Genomic DNA, 24,518 nt, shown 5'->3' on the forward strand with positions numbered 1-24,518 from the left:
AAAACTTTATTTATATTCACATCATCACTCCACAGTTGACCAACGTGGGCTGTCACGGATGCGGGAAGCACAAAAGATGCCTTCAGGGATGCTCTGGGGAGAGCAGCTCTCGGGGCAGTTAGTACTGTCTGTCTCAAAAAAAAAGAAAGTTTCACAGCAATGGGCACCTGGGCCATAGGAGAGTCAGTTGTATCAATTATGCATGAGCATGCAAGGAAATGATATTGCAGCGGGGGATTTAAGGGTGTGTTTTGGCAAGGCGCTGCACACCGAGTGGCCCATGTTTGCAGCAGATGTGAATTAATATGGCATATCTGAAGGCAAGTCAAGAATCTCCAATTTATACAAGTCATGACTGGACGGGGCTTTTTTTAGCTGCAGTTGGATGGAAACCTGTGTAACAGCAGAATACAGACTAAAACTGGAAATACTTATTTAATATTTAATACTGGCTGTTTACATTAACCTTTCCCTGCCTTCAGAAGTTTTAAGTACAGTTCTCCAGATTTCAAATATCCATACACAGGAAGGAGAAGAAAATATGCATCATAATAAATAAAATCTGAGTTTACCTGAAGTTCAAATGCTCCACTAGAACATACCCATCTGAGGAAGGGGGGGAAAAAAAAGCATCAAATTAATAAAGTCCTGAGCAAATAAAGGCACAGTGGCTAAGCACAAAGAACATACTGTTGCTTGCTCCTCAAAACTGGATTGCAGAGTGACCACCCGTGCCAGAGACTTTCTGCAAACTTACATCTGCCCTCTGAATTGCGGCAAATCACTGTGTTGCCCTCCGTGACATCGATCACGTCCAGCTGTTCTCCAGCTGTGACTGGGAGATCAACTCTCCTCTTACTGGGGACCGAGCACTCGGCCGTGGCTGTGTTGATGACATTGATCTCCTTATTGTACTGCAGAAAAGAAAGAAAACCACGAGTTATTCTACATTTGTGTGCAATGTCTTTAAGGGCAGTAAGGTGGGATGGAGAGATCTCAGGATGGGTTGTGAGGCTTTGTTTGGGGCTGATGAGGGGGGAAAAAGCCTCAGCACCATCCCTCTTGAAGATCCCAGATTAGGAGAGAAGGCAGCAGGTCAGTGGGACATCTCTCCCAGCGTAGCTAAGGACCAACAACTTTCCACCGTGCATCTTTTAAGCATGACATGTAGCTGCTTTCCTCCTCTGACACAATTAGTTCTCTAAAAAGACACGTACCATAAATGTTTCTCTAAAAACCTTCTCTTCTTTTTCCATCTTCTTGATTTTTTCTGCATTGCTCTTCTTCACTTTGAAGATATTTCTGCATAAAGAGAGAGACACACACACACTTCTGAGCTCTATTTAGATAACTCCTGGCACACTGGGAGATGCAACCCAGAGTCTTAACTTCAGCCTTGTCTGCAATGAACTCTTGGAAGAGCAAAGCACACCGATCATGTCGCTATTTTTCATGAAAAGATGAATATACAACTGGAATCTGTTGGTGAGCATAACTTCAGCCATTTTGTATCTCCATTTGAAATAACTGTTTTCTCTGTAAGCAGCGTGGGAACAAACAAACTCTATCAAGTGTTTCAAATCAGTCGTGTTTTTATAGAAGTCAACAATTCACTTTTCCCCCAGCAGTTTGTCTCCTGGTTTTATTTATATTCAGACATAAAGGGTCCCCAGATAACTCTCATCCAAAGTCATTTATGGAAGTGGGGCTTGACACAGCTCTCCAGATTTTTGTTGCTTTTTTAGCACATGGAGGAGAAAGTCACCCAAGCAGATATTTATATGGCACTGTAAAGTGAAAAACAAGCTCTCATAACCGGCTTAAGGGGAGCGATGGCCCTTCCTGCCAGGGCACTCCCTGGGTGTGGAGATGCCACTCTTTCTGGCTTATACATGAAATTCTGGCTATGGCATTAATTTTAAAACTAAGGGAAAAAACAATCAACCAAACAAAAATACCCACTTGCAATAAATTATTCACCCTTGGCTAACTTTTGTGCACTTAAAATAAAGAGGAGGGGGAACAAGAGCTGATATTAAGGACTTTTAAGCTGTGAAGAGATTCCTCCTTGGCAGCCTCAGCCTGCAGGACCTGCAATCTCTAAGGAACAGATGGAATCACATCGAGTTCCTGATAGCCTGTAAAATTATATGCAGGACTTTGCACAAAACAACAAGTGGTGTTTGAGCAACCCCATGTAGGGACTCTGTGGTGAGAGCCTAGAAAATAGATCTCTGATTCGCATTTGTTTGAAGTCCCAGGTACTGGGTCGTGAAAAAGCTCATTGCTGTGCACACTCTTTTGATCTAAAAGGGAAATGGGAACTCCTACTTCATGGGAATTTTTGCAGCACTGGTAACAAAAAGTTTTAGTTTTGCTTTTATGTAGAAATGGTACAGCAAGAGGCAATGCTAAAAACCCAACTGGAAAATGAAGCCCCAAGAAATCAATACTTTAAAATAAGGGCAAGGGGAACACACAGGCAATTACTACGCTGTGTACAGGGCTTCTAAACACAGCGCTCTTGCCACAACAGCAATAGTTAATCCACAGAGATCAAATATTTAATTAAGGCACAATTAAAGAAGGAATGGGACTGACCAGGGCAGAAAAGCAGCCAAATACATAGCAAGTAGCACCTTCTTGTCTTGGCTAAGTGGGAAGACATGACACAACTTCAGGATGAGACCCTCAGGCTATCCCCTACTTGCATACAGCTCAGATCTAAGAGTCAATAAGATATTTTCTGCAAACTTCCCTGAAAGCTAGGTTCAAAGGGAAAGGAGCAGCAGCCAAACATAAAATGTTTGTGCAACGAGGGGCATCCCGCTCCTGCAAGCGACTCAAGAGACACGCGTACAAAGCTGGACAACACGGGAAAACAGAATGAAAAATCAAGACCTTTCGACATCATCGCTGCTTTTCCTTTGGTCCTTATCCTCTTTTGCCATCAGAAATTTTGGCATCCAGGTTTTGTACTTGTCGTCCTTCTCTCTGAGAGGAGGGGAAAAGAGCCACACAGAAATGTAAGTTTTTTTCCAGCAGACCATGTCCCCTCCCCAAACCCATGTACCTACAAAGTCGTGATTTTTCTCTCTGTCTCCCCCCTACAACCACCACTGAAACGCAAACACTTGCTGCGATTTATACCAGCACGCGCTGCCGCCACAATCATCTGGCAGCAAGACATCGAGACATGCTGTTCCTATTAAAAGTAATTTTTCTGACAAGGAGCTTGCCAGGACAGGGCTGATTATCGGGTCTGGGAGACGGAGTTTTCCTTCCTTAGGAAAACTATCTGAATTTTCACGTGTTTCAGGGAGCAGCTCTCTCCTTTTCACATCCCTGGCACTAACTAGGCAACATTGAAGAAACATTTTGTGGGATGCTCCTTGCCAAATTAAACACACATGGAGAGGGCACCTGGACTGTCTCCAGAGGTCTGAATCCTGACCAGCTCATGACCCTCCGTGGCTTGCAGCACCGCAGGCTCCCCAGGGCACAGGTTTGTGCCAAAAGGAACATCTCCATGGCCCAGGGCCAGCCCCAGGAGAGGGCACCCTCCTCACCTTGGCTCCCTCTGCCCCACCTCGACATCGTCGTACACCACATCCTCCTGGGAAACAGCCGCTGTCAACCAAAACACAGCAGAGAAAATTATTAGGAGATGTCATTCCGAGTCTGGTACTCAAAGCAATGTATTGCAGAAGAAAATTGGGGCTGCTGCTAGTCACTCAACCCAAAGGAGTCAAGGCAGAGCAAAAGGAAGCTCCTTGGGACCCCAAAAACCATCCAAAACTCCTGCACAAGGCAGGATGCTTGGGTTTGTTAGTTGTGTTTGTGGGCAGTTTTCTGAGCGGGTTTAGCCATCCAGCTCCAGGGATGGAGCAGGAGCAGCAGTAAAGCCCCAGCTGCGAACTGCAGCCAGCCCAGGCAGGCTTTCCACCCCACGGGTACATTCACTCCAGCACCTTCTCAAGGCTTTATTAGTGGAGACAGTTTTTGCATCCACCCCTATTTACACAAGGCATGAACTTGTCCCTCCAGCAGCCAAGGATAAGTAGTTTTACAGAGAGCTGCTGGAGCACAGCTGGCTGTTAAACACCACCGCCAGCCTGGAAGCAGTGCTCACCATGGATGGCTTCACATGTTGCCTTCCTAAATATATTCAGATCTTCAGGAGGAATGGTCCTCTTCAACGAAAAACCATCCAAAAATGAGCAAAATACCCACCCTCAAGTGAAGCACAAATCTCAATCAAGTCTCCAAAGTTAATGCTGCCATATTACATGATTTTCAAAAAGGCACGATGCGTAAAGTTGCTTTTTCCGTTGTGCAATACATTTGCCCCTTCATACACACACAAATCCCCAAGAGTCAGATATATGTTGCTTACCTAAATTTGGTACCGAAATGGAAAACAATCTGCAGATAGAAAGAGGCTTTTAGAAACAAATTTGCACATCAGTATCACCCAAAAAGCCACGAGCACCAAAATCTAGCACACTCTTGCTGCTGGAGAGATGGAGGCAGGTCTAGGTTCACAGGCTCTGTGACACCAACCACATTTGCCAGGATTACATCCCTTGCTAAATAAGCATCTCCGTCCTCTGGCAGCAACAAGAGCCATGTGTTCATCAAGCAGGTTATGAAAGGTCTACATCGCATCCAAAGAACAGTCCAAATCAGTAAAAGCACCCTTCTCCTACCCACCCCTACCTCCCTTCCCAATAGCTAGAGGGTTGATGGACAGCTGGTAACTGTAGTCAGTAGTAATCCCCTCCTTGTAGTCTGCCAATATCATGGGTTGTCCAGGAATTTAAACGTGACAATGGATGTAGATATCTAAGACGCTTGCAGGAGCTTTAAGGGATCTTTGCGACAAGAGGATGGCATGAAACCTGGTGGCTCCTTCCCTAGGACGATATTTAGCAGAAAGGGTTGATCTGGAATTTCCAAAGAAATAAGAAAATGTAGCATTTTCCTGGACTTCAGGCACTGTGCACAGGGTGAGGCACACGCTGGCAGCGGTGAAGGACGGGTTCTGCAGGCAGATACTGTCCACTTGAGGAAAAAGCCATTTCCATGGAACTTTAACCAGGGTTTTGAATATTAAAGTAAGAGTAGCTGAAAGGGCACTATAGGAAGTTACACAATATTCTCTATCCTAACTTTTTAGACTACAGACTCGATAGTAAACTTATTCAGCAGGTGCTGTTACCAGCTTGACTATAAATGGTACTTGGAATAAAAAAACCTCAACCCTTAAGAGCCACATCAGCAAGCCAGCTTTCCCAATAAAGCTGTATTCCTTACTCCTAGACCTCCTGCTCTCAAATTATTGCAAATATGAATGCTCAGGCTTGGAGGGGGAAGGGGTTGGACAACCAACATTTTCTTACCTTAAGTTTTCCTTGAACTTGGTATTCTTCAGCTTCAACTTTTCTACCTTAAACAAGTTCCCAAATCTCTTTTGTTTTTCTGTTCTGTCCAAAAGAGAAACAGATTTTAAATTAAAGAGGCACTAAGCGCTAAAGTATGTGAGAGTTGTAATACTTGTAGCCCCAGAGATCCTGAAGCAGGTAAAAGAAGGTCAGCAGACCTTAGACCTCAGCTCAGCAGTAGGCTTTAAGCCTTAACAGCGTCATGTGGATGAATGATGGATTCAATGGGATAGGCACCAACACAGCAAAAGATGCTTAATTATAAAGTCCAAGCTCAAATCTTTGCTGAGCTTTTAAGCTTTTCTGTGTTAATTGAAGTTGTCCTCCTCTGACCCAACAGCTACAGAATGATCCAGTTTATTTGGAGTAAAAATTCCTAATGAAAGGGACAAAAATTCCCCAGAAGCATGCAGTGCACATTAAAGGAGGACATCAGAAGCATCTCTCTGTGCCACCCTTCATCACACATTTCTGTCGTGTATGCTCTTGAGAAGGACATTCCACTACACACACTTCTCTCTGAAACTTATGGGGGGTTGCAAAGCTACACAGCGATTTTCTAATAAAGTATCTGCGAACAACCAAGATCCTCATGTGAGGGACATTACCCATGTGCAAGTACTGTTAACAATACATGTGTATCATCAGCACACCTAATCCTGCATGTGGGGTCAACAGAAAGATTACAGAAAGACTGGTTTGGGCATTAAGACACTGACATCTGAAGCCCATGAATTTGGTCCCAGACCTAGCTTTGTCATGAAATTCCCTTGCAAACCCAGCAAGATGCATTAGTGAATTAGTAATAGAGTTTAATTTCTGCTGCTGTTGAGCACCCATGTGCAGAGAGGCGCAGAAAAGGCATGGGTAGGCTTCCCGGTGGGTGGGGGACATGCATGGTTGGTCTGGGAGCCAGATGTAGATGCCAACACACTACCCTCTGGCTGGAGAAGCTCGTGCACCTCCACCACACAACTCCCATGGACAATTTGCAGAGAAATGGCACTTTTGCCTTTTAATAACAGCCCCGTCACCCCAGGGTTTCAGGTTTCCCATACCCTTTCCCCTCTCTGACACACACACAGGCTCTACACGCACGCACGAGCTAGACTTGCATCCAGATGCAAGCCAGTACGAGTCTCACATCCGTAAAGGAAAAGCAGATGTACAGCAACACCTTATTATTCCTCCCACACTGCTCCTCAGAAGAGAGCCACCAGCTGCACTTGAAGCAATTGTGTGCAGCCCATATGCTGTTCCCAAAGGCTGTCTCTGTTTCTTACCATGGGATGCAGGAAATCTTTTACTGCATGAGGGTAGGGAACCACACAAAGCTAATCAGAAAAAACACAACTAACTTCACGTTTCACCTCTTAATCCATTTGGGAAGCTCAGGCAACGTATAAACCTGAGGCTGCAGAACTCATTGCTTTCATAACACACCCTGTGGAAGCAAATATCTTGAGGAGCTGTATAAAAAAGAGCAGGTTGCAAGTGAGCTGCAGCATGTCAGCTGCAGGCACTAGCTCACAGCCTGGGCTCCTTTCAGCTTTCCAGCCTTCTGTGATCCAAAATGTGAGCATTTTGTCCCTTTTTTTGTGTAATGTCCCCATTTGTCCCTCGAGCATTACCTCTTTTGGCACACACAAAAAAGGTGCCATTTCTCAGCTACAGCTGATGCTTTTGGTCAAGAGAAGGCAAGCAAGACTGCCCTGTCTGTTTTATGAAAGTAGAGGACTGTAAGGGGAGTATTTCCAATGGATGGAGAGTGCTACAAGCTCCAATAGAAAGGCCTCACTGCTTAGGTGTTTAATTTTGGTAACTATGTTTTGCTCCCTAAGTGTCAGCCAAAGGGGAAAGAAGGAGGAAGAGGGGGAAGAAACCCACCCATACAACAACTTTTCTGCAGTTGCATTAGTGAAAAAAAAGGCTTCCAGCCATTACCTGGCATGGGAGATCAAGGTCAGTCTTTTAAAATACAGGCTAAGAAATTGCAACGTACTCTGTTTTTGCTGGATTATCACCCCCAGTCTCAACATCTTCATATGTTTCTTCATAGCTGTTTCCTGAAACTTTAAACCAAGGCATGCTGTTATCACAAACCACGTTCAGTAGCGATGAGGTGAGGTTTGCTGGACAAATTGCACCCAGGCCATTACATTTTACTCTTACAGTAAGAGTAAATTCCACACTAAACACGTGTATTGCTCCTCTCTGATTTTAACGGGAATTTAGAGCAACCAGGCCAGATGGAGACACTATGGATGTTGAAAGTTAAATTAATCTATTCACATCGTCTCCCAGGGACCAGCCCAAATTAAAAGCAGCTCCCATTCGAGCTTCCCCATGTGCTGCACTTACTGCTGGCTGAAGCAAACGGACTTGAGGCATCTGACGCGTGGCTGCTAGAAGACAGAAGTATTACATGGGGATGTGCTGCAGTGTAGTTTTTAAAAGACATTTCATAGACACAGTCATTATGAAGAGCCCGGGTCCATACTCACACTCTATCTTGCATTTCCTCAACATCATCATATATATCCTCTGGTGCCTGCAAAGACTGCAAAGTGTTTTGGTTCAAGGCTGTTCTTTCTACCCCTGGCTTTGGAGCACCAACATACACATAGCGCGCTGGAAATGAGAAAGGAGATTTGCTTTAAAAGCTTTTCTGAGGAACTTCTCTCAGGGTAAGGACAACTGTTGAGGGTTCCAGTTGATGCCACAAAAATAAGAGCCTACAGACATACTTCCCATTCCATGAGAGCAGGAAAGTCTCTGCTCAGAGAAAGAAAAGCGAATAATTTTAGAACATTCTAAGTCTTAAAACATTTATTTTAAAGTTTTAAAATATTTTAGGTTTAAAAAAAATTAAAACAACCATCAAGATTCTCAGTTGTGGTAGCTCTGACCCAAATGCTCCTCACCAGAAAACATCCCAAGAGACTGTTCATGGATGTTTGCAGAAGTGATTGAAGGGAGGGCTTGGCATGGTTGGTGGAGATGCTAAGATCCAAGTAATGGGCCAGCCCATTGGGAATACACCTGTAAATCAACATTTTGAAAAGGAGACAAGGAAGGAGAGTATCCCAGAGATGTATTCCACCAAGGGCTGGAATAGAGCATGAGTTGCAGCTCATGAGGTTAGAAAAAAGATTATTACTGGAGGACTCTGTTAAGTGACAATATTAAATCCTTAAAACTGATTTAAGAGAGTTGGAGTAACGTAGAAATGCACCAGATAAAAGCAGACAGTGTTTCTAAATGAAGACGGGTGCGTGCAGTAGGTCTCACCAGAAACATGCACCACCACAATATGGCCTAGTTAATGATCAAAATTTCTGCAAAACATTCAAACCCCCATGAAGAAGAAAAGGACAGGGGGTGGGGGGAAACCAAACCATTCTCCGAATCAGCCTCTCTGATGAAGCAATAGCAGGAGGCTCACCATGAGTACTTTAAAAAAAAAAATCCCAACAGAAATTACCTCCAGCTGTTCAAAGGCCAAGCAAACCAGCAAGATTTCTTACAAAAACAGACGCCAACCAAACCAGAAAATTATTATGAAGTGACTGAAAATTAAAAAAAGAAACAAGGACCACACCAATAACAACAACCACAGCCACAGTCAATTTATACTTTCTCCTTCACACTCTTGATCTGTCCACAGTGCCCAGCAGAGCTACTTTTCTCTCTTTCACCTTTGAAATCCTGCCATATCACACTAATGCCTTGCAGAGGCAGGAGTAAACTCCCACAAAACAAAGCCAATGGATACTTATACCTGAAGCTGCAAAATAGTGTTTACAGAGGGGACGTGACTGGGTTTAATTGTGCAGCTAAGGTGCATATCACGAGCTCCAGACCCCATCTCAGAGCATCGTGACAGAAGGAGCCCAAAGTCAGAAAAAGGCTCACTGGAACTACTAGGAAGATGGAGCAAGGAGCCATCACCCATGTTAATAAGGGACAGGAGGAGACTTCAGGCTCTCATCCTGCTCATGTGTGTTTCTACCACAAGCCTCAGCCAAACCCTTTTCTGAGACTCAATAAATTATGAGAAGCCGAGGAGATGGATTTCAGCTCTCTCGGATAAGGGCAATCTGCTAGAAAAACAAACACCTTGGTTTGAGTTATGCAGATGGTTAACCAACATAGGAAGCTATTTGCAAAGCCAAAATAAATGATTCAGACCAGAATATAAATGCGCATACAACCTTTTGCCCTGCTTTAACTAAATTGGTTCAAGAGTTGCATCCAAATTTAACATCATTTCCCATATGGAAGAGACATTTGTGCAACAGATGGGACTGAAGATTGAGGAAACACTCAACAGCGCAACGAGATACTCACAGAGCTCCGCTCCGTCTTTTGCCAGCCCTTGTGGGGTAGGATGCTTTGCAGCCTGGGTACCGGTCACATCCTGCTTCACTTGCAGCACCTTCATCCCACCTCTACCAACTTCCTTGGTTTGGCTATTGGGAGACACGTATTCATTTCCACCTGTCTGAGATCATACGTTTGGTCAACACAGTCCTTAGAAACAGCTTTTTAATACAAGTTCATGTAACTTACATATACACATCTATAAGAATATAAGTTATCTTTCCGTGGACTTAAACCAATTTCATGCTCTTTTCCATCAGGGATTTCTGGTAGACATAGGTGCTGCTTGGCAGCGCTACCTGCCTTTTAGGCAGTAGCAGTTGAGCAATGGGCAGACAAAAGAGAAGGTAGAAAAAAGCAGCTGATTAAGGACTCAAATTTCAACAGTTTTGTGAAGAGAGAGAGAGGACAGAAGGAGAGAGACATCCTACAGTAACTATTAAAGTAGTCTCAAGGATACAATACCTTGAAAATTTTCATTGCTTCCTGTTTCTCTCTTTCAAGACTTGTTTTTTCCTCTTTTTCATCCTCCATTATAGCTCTTCCAGGACTGAAAATTTCAGAAATGAGAGAACTCTCAGAACAGAGACACTTTAGCAAAGTCACAGACAGACAGAATGCTTTATGACTATGCCCAGTTAAGCAGCTCATTTTCCTTTTGAATGAGGTAGGTGCCAAAAAGCCTGCCAGTACTAGAAGTAAGGGCAAATCCAAATCTAAAGACCACTGGTTACTTGGGGTAATAGCACTCACTCTTGGAAAACAGACAAACTAAGATGATTGTTTTCTAGTAGCAGGAATGGACAAGCTAGATCCATTTGCCAGTGGTGGTACCTGTCTCACAAGACTTGCTGCTCACCGTACTATATTGTGATTTAGGGAAGAAGATACAGCAACAGGAGGCAGAACATGGTATCTTTTTTACAGCATCACATTTCCCACTGAAGCGACCCCCTTTTATCACATGATTCTTCAATCTCCATCGAAAAAAGACTCTTCAGCCAATGACAGTAATTAAACACTGCAAGGATTTTGAAACATGACAGTTATAAGGTGAAATTCAGTGTGGACCTTGCCTTACCACACAGCTTCGGACCTGCAACCGGGTGTCCCAGTTTGAGAGCTTCATACCTCTCCCTTCTTATACTGAAAGAGTTCAGGTTTCAGTAGGAAAAGACAGTGTATTTTTTTGTGTGTGTGACAGAGGAGAGAAGAAAATCTCCCCTCCAGCTATCCTTTAGCATGAAAACAATCTTAAGAACCCATGAGTGCTGATGCAGAAGAGCATCATTGTCTACATTGTCCTGGTCATGAAATATATGAAATTTCTTTCTGTTTACTGAGTGTTACAATATTCTAACCCTAACCTGGGTCAGTTGTGGGGTTAGAAGCAGCTTGAGAGAAAGGAAAGGAAATTACCTGGATTTGGCAAAGAGAAAAGTCTTCTGTTTCTAGAATAAAGAAGAGGAAAGCCTTCAGTCACTGTGCTTTTATCAGCAGTCAAGCTTTTATACAGGGCCTCAACTGTCATCTAGTATTTAAAGAAATATTCCTTTAGAAAGCCCAGAAGCATTTTACATTTGGAATAGTCATCAGACAAGGATATTTCCTCTCCTTTGCAGGACAGGGGATACACATATTGACAAACTACATAGAGATAATATAACAGTGCAAGGGATCAGGCCAGTGAAGCTACTGGTCAGAATGAAAGCAATTACAGGTTGGAGATCTTACAGAAGAGGAGGAAGTTTTTCTAATTAAATAAAGATTTTCCAACCTACCATAAAATATGACTACAGCCAGAGAAGCTCTCTGCAAATCATGCACAGATAAGGGCTTGGAAACCTGTGCTATTTCCTGGACAATGTGATTGCTTTGCAAGTCAGGACTTAAGCGGAGTTTGGCATTTTCCAAAGAGTAGTTTCCTCTCTTTTAGCAGAGCCAGAACTGATACCCAGTACATGATCATCTCCTGGCACAAGGTGATGTGTTCTCTCGGCCCAGCTACCCACTGTGAGCTCGGTCATGCAGCCAAGCAAGTCTTCTCTAGGGACAACTGTAGCAATTCCTTCCCTGTGCAATTCACTATCCTGCCTTTGCTGCAGGATATCTGCACTGCCAAAGTGAACTGTCACCCCCTTGGCAGCCACGATAAAATGAAAAGAGTCAAGTTGTAGTTTGCAGCAGAGATATCCCTGCAGCAGGGGATGAAAACCCCTACAGTTGTGCCCACAACAGTTGCCCTTATTTATGAGACAACACTTGAAGCATGCTGCCGTGACAAGGAACTTGGCTCAGTTTTGTTTTTATGTCTTCACAGAGGGATTACCAGCACCAGCTCACCTTTGGCAGGAACTTCCAGAACAATTCACTGGATTTTTCCTCCAAGAACTCATGATCTTGATATCAGTGCTTGACACTTACTTGGTCTACCACCAATGTCCGCATGGTGTTACCACTTCCTTACATGTTTGCAGTGGAAGTCAAGGGAACTGACTCTCTCCCCTAGTGTGTTTGGAAACCTCATTAGTCTTTGTGTCCCCTCTGCAACTTCTTGTTTATTTTTTGTGAGTCTTCACAGACAACACACAAAGAAATACACAGCAGATAAGAAACACAGATATTAAAAGTTTCTAAGATAGAAAAGTATGGTATGCATGGTACAGTCAAGCCTGAAAGATCAAAAATGTCTGTGAAGAGTCTTACCTTGTGTTCTTGAGGCTCTGCCTTAGGTACTAGAAAAGATAGTTGTGAATACAGATTAAGTTTTAGTCCATGTTAAAGTCACTGCAGTTTAAGTTGCAAACCCCAACTTCAACCCACATGCTCAGCATCCAGGCACACATCCAGCATGGTACATTCACCATGTCCTACTGTCCTTCAATTTGATATTCAGCATTGGCTTACATTCAGAGGACTGCAGCATTGAGCTTGACTGGCCACAGGTTTCCTAGCCCTAGGGACAAACCCAGGAGGGCTGTGGCAGTCCCCCCAAGGAAGTTGCTTGGCTCCTGTTCCAACGGGAGAGAAAACTAATGCACAAGGCAGAAACTAATCTCCCCAAAAAGAGGCAACTTTGAAAAATGTAAAAGCAGAGCAGTGGCAACTCTAATATAGAGAAAATTATACTGGGAAGCAGTAGTGATGGAGACGGAAAAACTCTGTACCCTGTAACCTTCCGTTCCCAAGAAGATGCTGAGGTTTGCCTTGCTATCTTCTTTTCTTTCTCTTCTACATGGGTAGCATCTCATGACTTTTCCCCACTGCAGTTTTAGTGTAAACATTATCTCATCACCAAAATGCTAACTTCTATTTTGTCTGTGCCCCAAAGCCCTCATACACTGCCAGTGCACAGAGAGACAGTACAGACACCCATCTTTGGTCACCCAGACCAATGCGCAGCTGCTTTTCTCAACTTGAAGAAACAATATTATTTCCTTTTGTAAAGGCTCTATCCCAGACAGCATGTAATTCACCAGTCTTGCCTTGCAAAGTACCTTCAATGACACACAAGGTTGTGGTGTCCCCAGGCTGATTCAGGTACATCAAGCTCTCTTTGCAATTATGCTGCTCTTCAAGTTGAGCACTGAGAAGAGGAAAGAAAAGAGAGAAAAGAGGTTTTTTTTCCTGTCTCTTTTAGAAGTCTGAAAAAAAACATTCATCTTAAGGACAAGGAATTCAAGTGCTTTGATACTGAGCCTACAAGAAAGCAAAGTGAAATCAGGAATTCCTCGGAGGGAGAGGAGACCTGTGCCAGACACAGGGCTCAGCTGAGCCTTCCCCCCGCCTCCACACTCCCACTGCTTTTCCTTTGGGAGGACAGGCTGCATTTATAGGGCTCAAAGCACATCAGGGGACTTCACACTGGGATTATGGTCTTCTGCCTACAGCGATCCCTCAAGTAGAAACAAAACAAAAAAAAATCCAAGGAAATCGGAGTGCAGCATTTTTCAAACCTACTGCAGTTACTTTAAAATTAATAACAACCCAGGTGCACTGTTTGACATGCTGTTTCTCACTTAAGGAAACAGGAAGGCGAAAGCAGGGATATCAGAGGGTATAACGGTCCTGCTCCTTATCAAGCCACACGCTCCATGCCCACACGGTGAGGGCATGTGCCAGCCGTGGGAGAAGGCAAGGTGCCTCAGACCCAAAATCACACAGCCTCAAGTATTGGGCTCCCCAGCCCAGTCCCCATCTCCTCATTCTCCTTTTTCCTTCCCCGCTCTGGAAATTCAAATTAGCATCATCTGGGAACAGGTGTCGAGAGAAATCCAAGCCTTCCTGGCTTACCCAAGCAAATCCCTGAGGCTTCCCCTCCACCCACAGCAGCAGAGGTTTGGGCAGCTCAGGAGTGACCGGGAAGTGGCAAATGCACAAGATGCACCTTGTAACCCATGTCGGGAAAGGGGTTAGGATGGTGAAATAGCACCAGGAAAAGTCGTAGAGAGAACTTCCTTCTTTTAACAGTAAGTCTATAATAAACCTCAGGGAGGGTTTGGCTTTCCTTGAATCACCCTACTGTCACAACTCAGCTTCAACAGAGTAAGGACTAAGTAGTTGTTGCAAACCAGAACAAGAGGAACAAGAAATTCAAGGTGCATTTTAACATTAGCGAAATCAGAGTAAGAAATGACACCTAGAGTCAAGCAGAAGCTTTTGCTAATACCAAAGGCTGCCCTAGCCTCCTGCTCTGTTCTGCAGCCCCCCAGCACTGGGGGCAGTGCCTGCCGGCTTGCTTGTCCCACAGCATGTTTTGGACACGTACATCCCATGGAAGGGGACACACCTATACATATTGCATTAATACTGCAAGCAGGTATTTTGCACCAGGTGCCATCGCTTGAGGAAGACGACAAAAGGAAAAGCCCTGACGTTTCACTTCCCCAGCCCCTGCATAAAATAGCATCCTGGGAGCTTGGCTGGACACCACACAGCCCTTTATATATACCACAGTGCTACACCAGACCTGAGATACAGCTGGGCTGATGGATCCCTGACGAGCATCAGTGAAGGCAGAGTGTTTATCCCCAAACAAGGAATCAGAGCTCAAGATTAGTCAGCCCAAGCAACTACGTCACGGTCTCTAAGAGACCAGCCTTCATTACAGGTGAGGCTTTGAGGAGGGGAATTTCTGTCCTCAAAACCCCATGATTTTGCTTTTACGCCAGAGTTCCTTCAATTCATTTCACCAGTTATCACATGGTTAATATTTAACAAGTGACCTATTGTAAAGACCATATCACAAGTATTAGAGCAAGACAGCTAATCTTGCTGCAATACACTACTAGGACAGCTTCCTTGTGGTGCATGACAGCTTCGGAGCTGGTTATTTTTTGACCAGTTCTCTTCTGACAAGTACAGGTTAAAAGTTAAACAAAACACCAGCCAACACTGGCAGGAACACCTCGTGACGTGAAAAGCACGACTTGCTGTGTCGAGAGCTGCAAGAGTTCATTGTTTGGGCACAGAAAGTATTTTAAGAATTCATCTCTTTTTGCTTTGGTTCAGCCATTCTATTTCCCATTTTCACAGCTGTATATTCATGCAGCTAAGACAAAACTTGTATATGAATATTTTTCTCCACTTTTGCTGTTCTTGTGGCACAGAACCAGCACCACTATGCAACTACTCATGACGAGTCACAGACACGCCAGAAAAAGTCAGAATCCCCTTGTATACAAAACCAATTGTGTCTGTAAGACTTTTGAGCTGTTTCAGACATTTGTGGTATCAGAAGCTGAACCAATCAGCTCATGTCATCCAGTGAGTTTGGACCACCACTCAATATAAATCTCACTTCAGCATCTGGAGACAGCTGAAGTCCTGGGGATGGGGCGGTGGCAGTGACCCCTGTGCCCCAGCTGGGCTGGCTGCAGGAGGGCAATCTGCTGCTGGCAACAAAAAAAAAACCCCAACACCTGCTGGTTACACCAGGGCTTTGTTTCAGCAACAGTTCTCAAAAGCATCTCTTTTGTAAAAACACTGAGCTTGAGTACATGGCAAACAGGAAAGGAAAAACATGCAGCAACCAAAGCACTGCTGGTGTTTTCCCTCTAACCAGCTAAACCAGACCTAATGACACACAGCAGGGCTATCCATGCTGCTCAAAGAGCCTGGAGGAGAAAATAGAGATGAAGCTTTCTACTTTAGGGGAAGGTCACCCCAGTCAGCTTTGAGCTTCCCATGTAGGTTTGCACAGTCCCTGGTGCCGCAGCAGATCACTGCCTATGGGAGCAGGATGCTCCCTCCAGGCTGCACAGGGATGCTTCAGCATCATGGGATGGGGATGCTCGTGTCGCCTGCGAGCCACACGTTGCCTTGCCATACGCTCACCTTTTGGGGGTCAAGTACTCCTCTTCATCAGCAGCTGCACACAAACACACAGAGGATTAGCGTTTGAAGGCAAGACCGCTCTCCTGCAGCACATGGGCTGCAGCGACGGGGAGGTGTGATGGGGACGGCCCTTCCTTGAGGCAGCATGCCGCACACAAAGGCAGGCATGAAATAAGATCACCAGCAGAAACTGGGGATGTGGCTATGTTAATATGTCTTCATTTCATGTTTCCAGGCAACAACCTCAGGCTTTCTAGAGATCAATAATTGAGCAATATTGAGAGAGCATGGAGTTGATGACATATAAAGGTAACTGGTTTCCTCCATCAAATCAATACATTTAGAAAAGGCCAGTAGGTTAGAAAAGAGTTTCAGTGAAAGCCTCTCTCTTTCCCTCTTATTCTTACCAAGGCAAGGGCAGACCAATAAGCACTAGCTCAGTAAAGCCAAAGAGAGTTTAGCCGAGCCCTTCCTAGAAAACCAGCTCCCTTTGAATTCAGCAGAAGTTGTGCCTAAAGATCTGGCTATAATTAAGCCTGTATCTATAAAGAAACACTATTTAGCAGCTCAATAAGCGGTCCAGAATATTCTATTATGCAACATCAATAGGGTTTTATTATGGGAAACTGAACTTCTGCATTTCTTGATGTTGGAACATTTAACGACGTTTCCCTCTGTTGTATTTAAAACAGAAGGGGGGGGTTAGCAGAGCAGTTTCTACCGATTTTATTGTGCCTTCCCACAGTTGTGTGCTGCAGAGTCGAGGCATTTCCCATTGAAGAGGAGTGATAAAGATCAGCTCACCCCGTATGCAGCTGCTGCTGTTTTACAGCCAGCTGTAACCGCTCACAACACACCGCAGCCAGGAGGAAAGCGGGTTTCTGCACAGGGGATGATATCCCACATGGAAAACCAGATCCCTTTTCCCGATTAAGAGCAAAAATCAGTCTCACTGAAACTGTTGGGCCTTTTTAGTATTCAAGGAAGATGTTAGAAACAAGTACCAATGTCTCGTTTCCATGTGCTTGGAATCGTGGCCTTATAGATGTCAATAAACTGCAAATTATTATTCATTTTCTGCAGAACAGGTTTAGGGAGAAAGACTAGAAATCTCTTACTTGTTTCATTTCCTCTGTGGACTGAAGGCACGATGCTTCGGAAAGGACTGAGATCAAACTTTGGGGGCCTTGCTGGCTTCCCAGGGGCTGGACCCAGCGATTCAGCTGAAGGGAGAGGTTTAATTCTTGGCCACTTTCTCCCAGGGCTGTCAGACCATTTTCCTGCTCTGGGCTGGCAGAAGGCAGGCTCTGATTCTGCTCCAGAGAAGCACAAGGACAGGCAGCAATTAGCCCTCATTTAAGCAAAAAATCCATGTAGGATCATTAGTTGTTATACAGACATTTCTAACCAGCTCTGCTTCCTCCCAATTTCAGCATCCCCATTACACAGCAGGGCTCTTACCATGTTACCAGAATGGAAAAGTAAATGGAAATGTCCATTTTTACAGATTTTTACAAAGTTAACCATGCTGGGGCCTCAGCTCTCGACAGCTCCCTTCCTCTGGATTATAAAATACTAGCCTAATTTTCTGTACCGATAACATTTTAATCTGCCAGGATTTAGTGGCATAGCTGTTTTCCATACACAGTCCAGGCAAGGTAGCTTTCCAGGGTAAACAAAGACTTAATCTTTTCAGTGCCTTGTCACTCAGCATGACGTTAGCAAGGGGAACTTTGTGGCATTCGAGTTTCCTAGCACCAGTTTCTGTAAGAAATAGTGCAAGGAGAACATGCTCTCTGAGCTCAAATATGACCTTTTTCAAAGCTGAGAGGGTGCAGCGGGGGTAGTTCAGGTTTAAGCCATTTTAATTTGAACTGTCTTTGCAGAAAAGCCAAGCCTTTACATGTCTGAGTGAACACCAAATAGCAGGGCGTAGTCACGTTTACCTTGTAATTGCAAAAGGCCAAAGCAGACCAAAACTAAAGATACTCCCCTGTCCTCACCCTTCATCCTACTCTCAAAATTTGGGCAATTTCTTAAAGTGAATCTAAAAAAAACCACGGTGGAGATGGGGAACCCTCTCCCTACCCAAGCTCAGCAGCAGTTTGGGGCCCGTTTCTCATCTCCAGGACCTCCAGGGAAGGAAGGGAGCACTCCAATGGGCCAGTTTGGCCTCTTGTTTGAGGGTCCCAACTCATTAGAGATTTTCTCTTCAGCTGCTGTATCCTGCACTTTCAGAGCACCTATACACATATATGCTCATATGCACACACACACACATATATCTATTACTATACCTATCTGGTGCCGAGGTTGCTCTCTTGGTGTGCGATAACCTGGCTGGCAGAATGCAGTTGCTGCTGCGCTCTCAGCAGCAGCTGCATGAGAGCCCCTGTGTCCTCTGGGAGCCTGGGTAAGAGCCGGCCCGCTGCGACACAGAGCATCCTTCTGGGCAGGCAAGTCCAGCACGGGCTTGCTTCCAGAGGGTCGCATCCTGCTGGCGCCCGACGTGGCTGGAGCACGCGTTGCCCTCTGCTCTGGGCAAGGGTGCACGTATAAGTTTGTTGCCCGCTGGGCTGGGAGCATTGCACTTGCTTTCTCGCTGCGGGATAAAGTGTTTTCCCAGATCTGCAGGGCATGGTGGAAAGAATTTGGGAGTGGAGGGTCCTCTGGAGCTGTTTGGGCTGATCCATGCTGGTCAGTGTAATAGGATGGCAGATGCTTCTCCGGACCGTTCTTGGGAGAACTCAGCCCTTTCTCCAAGACCTTGCCTTTGTGCTCTTTGTTGTGCCCTGTCGGCTCCACGTAGCCCAGCTTGGCTCGAGGCCATGCCAAGGGGTTACGTTGGGTGAGTGCAGAGGGCTGGGAGGCAGGATGGGCAGGTTCATCCTTGGGTTTTAGTATTATCACTTCTCTCTTACTCAGGGGCAGAGGGCTGGACACGGCATCATCTCTAGAGCCCAGCTTGGGAGGGCTTTCAGTGGGAGGCTTCTTGCGTGGCTGCACCAGCTTGTTGGCCAAGTTGGAGTCATTTTGAAACTTTGCTCGGAGGGCTCTGAAATCAGTCACACCTTCCTGGGAGAGGGAAGAGAGAAGAGCACAAAACATCTGCTTTCAGAGGTGGCAACAGGCAATTTATATGATCACGACTATTTGAGAGAAAGAGGCCGCAGACTCCACCCTGATCACCAAGGATATGCAGAGCCTGGTGACAATTTAAAAGCAGGAGAGAAGAATTAGCTCATTTAAAGGATCCTCCAAAGGATCACTTCTGATAAAGGCAACAGAGCTGAGACAGAGGGAAAACAGAGGAGCAGAGCATGGAAACACAACCAAGCAGAGCCAGCAGGACCGGCGGAGATGGCTCCTGCTCCCCAATGTCACCTAGTGCTGGAGAATCTCTCTTGGGAGGACCTGGCAAACACTAAAATGAATGTTAGAGCTTCCTGGCAGAGGGGCTGCCATACTGCTTATGCACCTGCTGGGTAGGAAACTTGCACTTTGTTTTCAGTACACAAGCACCAGCCAGGGGAGAGGCCAGTGCTGCTCCGGAGATCCCCAGTCCATCCTCTGCCTCCTTTAGAAAACACCACCATGGGCAGAGAAGCATGGGAAGAAAATCTCCTTGGTGGGCTCCAAATGACCCCTGGGACAAAATCATCTTCCTCCACTGTGTTGGTTCAGCTCAGGGTCCCCATGGCTCTTCAGATGCTTCTCCCCTTGCTGTTATTGCCACCCCAGGATGCAGAGGACATATACAAACCAAACGCACAGCACACGATGGCAGCAAGAGCATCTCCCGCTCCAGGTGATGAATGCTGGCTAAGATACTCGATTCCTCTCCCATACAGTCACCAGGCCCCAGGTTATATATGATTTTCTACAAAGAGAGCTAATCAGTGACAGTGCAGTTTAAAAGGGCACCTAAAGAACATTTTGTTTCGAGCCTTTGTCCCCAGGCATCTCACAGTCCCGTGCTGGAGAAAGGGGACCACAATTTTTGCCTGCAATGTCATGGCTTAAATTCAGGGCTGAATTTAACTAGGGAGAAAATATGAAGAAAAATTTATGAGCTACTTAAGTCCTTGAACTGCTCTATAACTTTTTTATATCCCATGATTACATTAGGTGCACTACTCTGGCAGTTTAGTTCAGTGCGGAGAACTGTAAGGCTCCACGAGAACCTGTCTAATGAGGAAATTGGAAAAAATTATCTAGGACAGAACTTCGTTATTCTGAAAAAAGTCCCAGCCTTAAGTGTTAAGGCAGAACAGATGAATAGCATACTGAGGTTTTATTGCATTTAATTGCATGATTTATTAAACACTGACAATTTCTCTTGAATAACCCCTTTCACAGACTTTATTACTTTCACAGGGCAGTGCATGATGTAAAGAACCAACCCTTGGGGGAGAGGTTTGAATTGCTCCAATTATATTTCATATTAGTGGTCAGCAGCGTGATGCCGTGTAAGCTGCCCAGACAGCCTAATCTAATGGCGAGCCGATGGGAAGGGGGGTTTTCAGAAGCATACGGAGGATGAATCAGATTTTGGAAAAAAAAATATAATCCCACATGTACCAGATCCCTCCAGCGATGCCAGACAGGAAACAAAGCAGCGGGGTGCCCTAATGCAATCGCACCGAGCTTCTGCACGTGCCGTAGCAACAGCTGAAGAATTCAGTGCTGTTTACCTCTCCTCACTGATTTTATTTACTGTAGCGCATAGTTCCTCATCAGTGCCCTCGGAGGCAAAGAAAATAGAAAAGGAAAAACACCTGGATGTCTCAATGTGCCACAGGTGAGGCGGACTCGTGCAAAACAGGGTTTTTGGTCAGGCCTCTCCCTGGCACCGGCTGTGACAGTCACTAGCTTGGCATTCCCATTAATTAAAGAGGGATGGATAAAAGCCTCCCTTTTCCCCCCTCAAGTTGTTACTCCTCTTGCCTTGAAACGGCAGCTTCAAATGATTTGCCTAATTAACTGGGAGGTTATCTGTGCTTAATGGACTCTCGGTGCCCTTCACTAGAATATAGTTTCCCCCAGTTTGCAGCCTGCTGGGATATTCGGACCGGTGCCACGCACAGACTTGGCGCAGGAGGGACACGTTCAGCCCCTGGCCAAGCACATCAAACCGCCCGGAAGGATGGGGTTAAATTGCACCCCATGGCCTCCTCCTGTACACTCACACCAGCCTGCCCTGACGCTCTCCCTCCCACACAAAGTTCCTGCAAGCACCGCTTCCTGGCACGGGGCTGGGCTTAGCACAACCCTCTGAGGTGTAATGAGTTCTCCCAGTCTCTGCGGGGATGATTATCCACCAGAACGGGGACTGTTTCAAATCACAGACCCATCCAGCAACCCTCCAGCTCAACCTGCGCACCTTAACCTAGCTCAGGGAGATGCTCAGCCTAAACACGGTGCCAAGCAGGTCGCAGGCAGGCAGGACGTACATGAAGTCCCTGTCCCAGTGCCCCACCAGCTCAGGGAGGGTTCAGCACAGTGGGGAGAGGTGCTTCCCTGAAAATCAGACCAAAACTGACAAGTGGGGAGAACATGCTAATAAACTGAAAGGATGCCAACAGCTCACAATGTGTATTACAGCTACATCTGGCCAAATAATTCACTGTGAATAATAACACATTTGGCAAAAGCCCACGCAAGATGAGAGAGGGAGAGAATAAAAAGGAAACAAACTTCCACTGGCCGGAAAGCTATGAGCATTACGGAGTCAGGGGACAGCGAAACTTTCCATATTTTCTCCCTATAAATAAAATGTTCTTCTAACATTGATATCATTCTAGGAAACAGAATAAAGCTCAGTTTAAGCCTCTGATAATGATACCTTTTAGGAAGAGCAGCAGCTGGAGGTTTGTGCTGATACAAAGGACTAACCAAAAGCAACCCGAGTTCTCATTACTTTTCTGCAGTTGTTTTTCTAAAACAAATCGACACAAGGAGAGAAAAACCCCACTCAAGATGTGACACAAGGACAGCTGAGAGGAAGCATCGTGTGTTCCCTTCGTGAAATTTTTCTGGTTTCATCCATTCTTTATCTTGATTCCCAAGGGAGCTCCCCAGGTAAATGTTTAACCCGCGCTGCCCTCTGCCCCGCAGCGGGGCAGCTGGCGCCGAGCCCAGGCACCCCGGGCATGCTGCACGCCGCAGATATCATCTACTCATTAACCCGCCGGCTTCTCACAGGGAAAAATAAAAAATAAAATCCACCTCTATTTTTTGTTAAATTAAGAGACAGCAACCGCAGCTCATCTCAGAGCGAGGGGGAGAAGAAACCTGGCACCGGGCGCCGCTCGGCCCTGGCTTTGGGGCAGAGAAGCTGTCCCTTTGTGGTCCCCATGCAAAGCAAATGCATCATTGAGAGCGTGCACCTAACCCCGAGGTTCAACTGCTCCCGACACTTCATGGCGACACCAGCCACAAAGCTACGAATCAGCAGCAGAAAATCAAGCAGCAATTATTCCACCCGCGCCAGGGGACAGAGCAGCCAGGGCAGCTCGTGGCTGCGGTGAGGGAGGAAAGGAGCAGCACCCCAGCAGTTACCACGTCCATCCCCTCGCTGCTCCACACCAGCTCCAGCCGTCCAGCCTGGCACCATCTGCCTCCACCTTCTCTCCACTCCGTCGCCTGTCCTGGCCACGGCCGCAGCACCGGGTGAGGCGGAGCGAGCCCGAAAACACACCTGGGCCCAGGCACGGGTCTGCCCCCGGGGCGGGGAGAGCCTCACCTGGGCAGGGCCGAGCCTGCGGGAGCACAGCCCTGCCCAGCCACGCTTCCTTGACCTGACACAGGCTCCCCAAACAATGAATGTCAACACCACAAAAGGCTTTGGATGGGCTCAGAAAGGGAAGAATCAGGCTTGGTTTGCTTTTTGAGGGAAAGAATGGCACTTCCCTGCGGCATGGGTGCCCCCACAGCACCCATGTCCATATGGTGTCCATATACATGGCAGTTCTCAGGTGTCTTCGCACATCTGGGAAATCCAAAGCCAAAGAGAGCAGAGAAGTCCCACCATGCAGGGGCAAGGATCCTTTCCCCACCTCTTTGTAGCTCTCCCCATGGGTGACACCCATCCTACTACATCAGCTCAGCCTGCACCAGGCTCTGCCCCAAGCTGAAGCCAGAGACCTCGGAGTTATTAAAACAGACATTTCCCCAGAGGAACCAAGTGTTTTCTTCATCTTTGGATAGCAGAGCCCAGCAAAAAGAGTCATCCTCGCTGACGCCCACACATATTCCCTGGTGAAGCAGCTCTTTTCATGGTAAGCTGTTTCTCAGAGTCCTAAGAACATACCAGTTAAATTAAGGCAAACAAGACTTTCCCCATCACTGGATACTTCTGCCCTGGAGAACAGCCTGAAAAGATCTGTCCCAACATTGAGCCCCTGATATTACAGAACATGTCTCCCAGGAAAAGCAAGGCTGGTTAGCTTGGCAAGAAGTGAACCAAGAGCCCCAGGACTTTATTTTTCCCTCCATAACTGATCAAATATTATTTCACCTTTCTCTGCAGGAGCGCTTGATGTTTCCTTCAAGCAGAGATGGCTGCTGCATGGAGCCTGGGTGCTGAGTGCTGGCTGTTGATAGGGCTTGGATGGGCAGGGAGCCATCAACAGGCTAGGCAATGCTCACTCATCCCAGACTAGTCCTACTCCCACGTACCAGGACACAGCACCTCTCATATATACCATTCCTAAAGACCTTCCTAGAAAAGAAACCCTGCAGCAATAGCAGGCCTTGAGGTTAGGGGAACAGGGAGCAGTAAAGCATGTCTGTAATGTGTGGGACCTGATGGCAAACCGTGTGCATATGTGTCCTGGTTTTGTGGGGATAAATTTTATAGAACCACTTTTCTGTTACGTTTTGTTTCAGTCTGTGGCCAGCCATGGTAATGAAAGCCATTAGCAGCAAGCCAGGGCAGCTGCCCCAGGCTGGCCCACAGGTGTATTCTATAGCATTAACGTCAGGTTCACTATAAATGGGAAAGCTGTTGGGGATGGGGGTTCTTTGCTCTGTTCTCTTCTTCCTGTTTCCTCTCATCTCAAGGGTTGTGATCCCTTGAGGAACTTGCTACCACTCTATGGGTTGAGTATAACTTTGTGTCTTTTGTATTAGTATCAATATTGGTTTTCTTATTTTATGAAATCTGTTTAAATTTCAACCCATGAGTCTCCCTCCTTTTCCCAATTCCCTTTCTCAGCTGGGGAGGGGAGATTGGGTGATAGAACAACTGGTTAAAGTTTAGCCCTGGCTGTGGGCTAAACACAGACAGTATATGATTGTCTGAAGATGTCCCAGATTTCTCCCCACTGATTTGAGGGTAATTGTGTGATACAT

General features: G+C 45.9%; 1 protein-coding gene across 1 annotated transcript; it reads right to left on the reverse strand.

The window, feature by feature from the left end:
- Positions 1–568: 568 nt before the first annotated feature.
- FYB2 (FYN binding protein 2) lies at positions 569–22,587 on the reverse strand. The gene is made up of 19 exons (XM_068407128.1): positions 22,558–22,587; positions 18,461–19,238; positions 17,282–17,476; positions 16,164–16,197; positions 13,325–13,413; positions 12,534–12,562; positions 11,247–11,278; positions 10,293–10,377; positions 9,795–9,948; positions 7,949–8,075; positions 7,806–7,849; positions 7,447–7,516; positions 5,403–5,486; positions 4,397–4,425; positions 3,570–3,630; positions 2,902–2,994; positions 1,218–1,302; positions 758–914; positions 569–606 (listed from the first exon to the last, which is right to left on the reverse strand). Exons 1-19 carry the CDS (start codon positions 22,585–22,587, stop codon positions 569–571), a joined length of 2,214 nt encoding a protein of 737 aa, XP_068263229.1.
- Between the last annotated feature and the right edge of the window lie 1,931 nt (positions 22,588–24,518).

The sequence above is a fragment of the Nyctibius grandis genome, chromosome 8 (assembly GCF_013368605.1).
Source record: "Nyctibius grandis isolate bNycGra1 chromosome 8, bNycGra1.pri, whole genome shotgun sequence".
NCBI classification, from domain to species: Eukaryota; Metazoa; Chordata; class Aves; order Nyctibiiformes; family Nyctibiidae; genus Nyctibius; species Nyctibius grandis.

Excerpts from the sequence above, each read along its gene's own strand:
- FYB2 (XM_068407128.1), bottom strand. The coding sequence starts at position 22,587 with ATGAAGTGTCGGGAGCAGTTGAACCTCGGG. Across the intron at positions 16,198-17,281 it reads CCACAGAGGAAATGAAACAA|CTGCTGATGAAGAGGAGTAC; the intron begins GTAAGAGATTTC and ends GTTTGTGTGCAG. Across the intron at positions 4,426-5,402 it reads AAGTTCAAGGAAAACTTAAG|ATTGTTTTCCATTTCGGTAC; the intron begins GTAAGAAAATGT and ends TTCTATCTGCAG.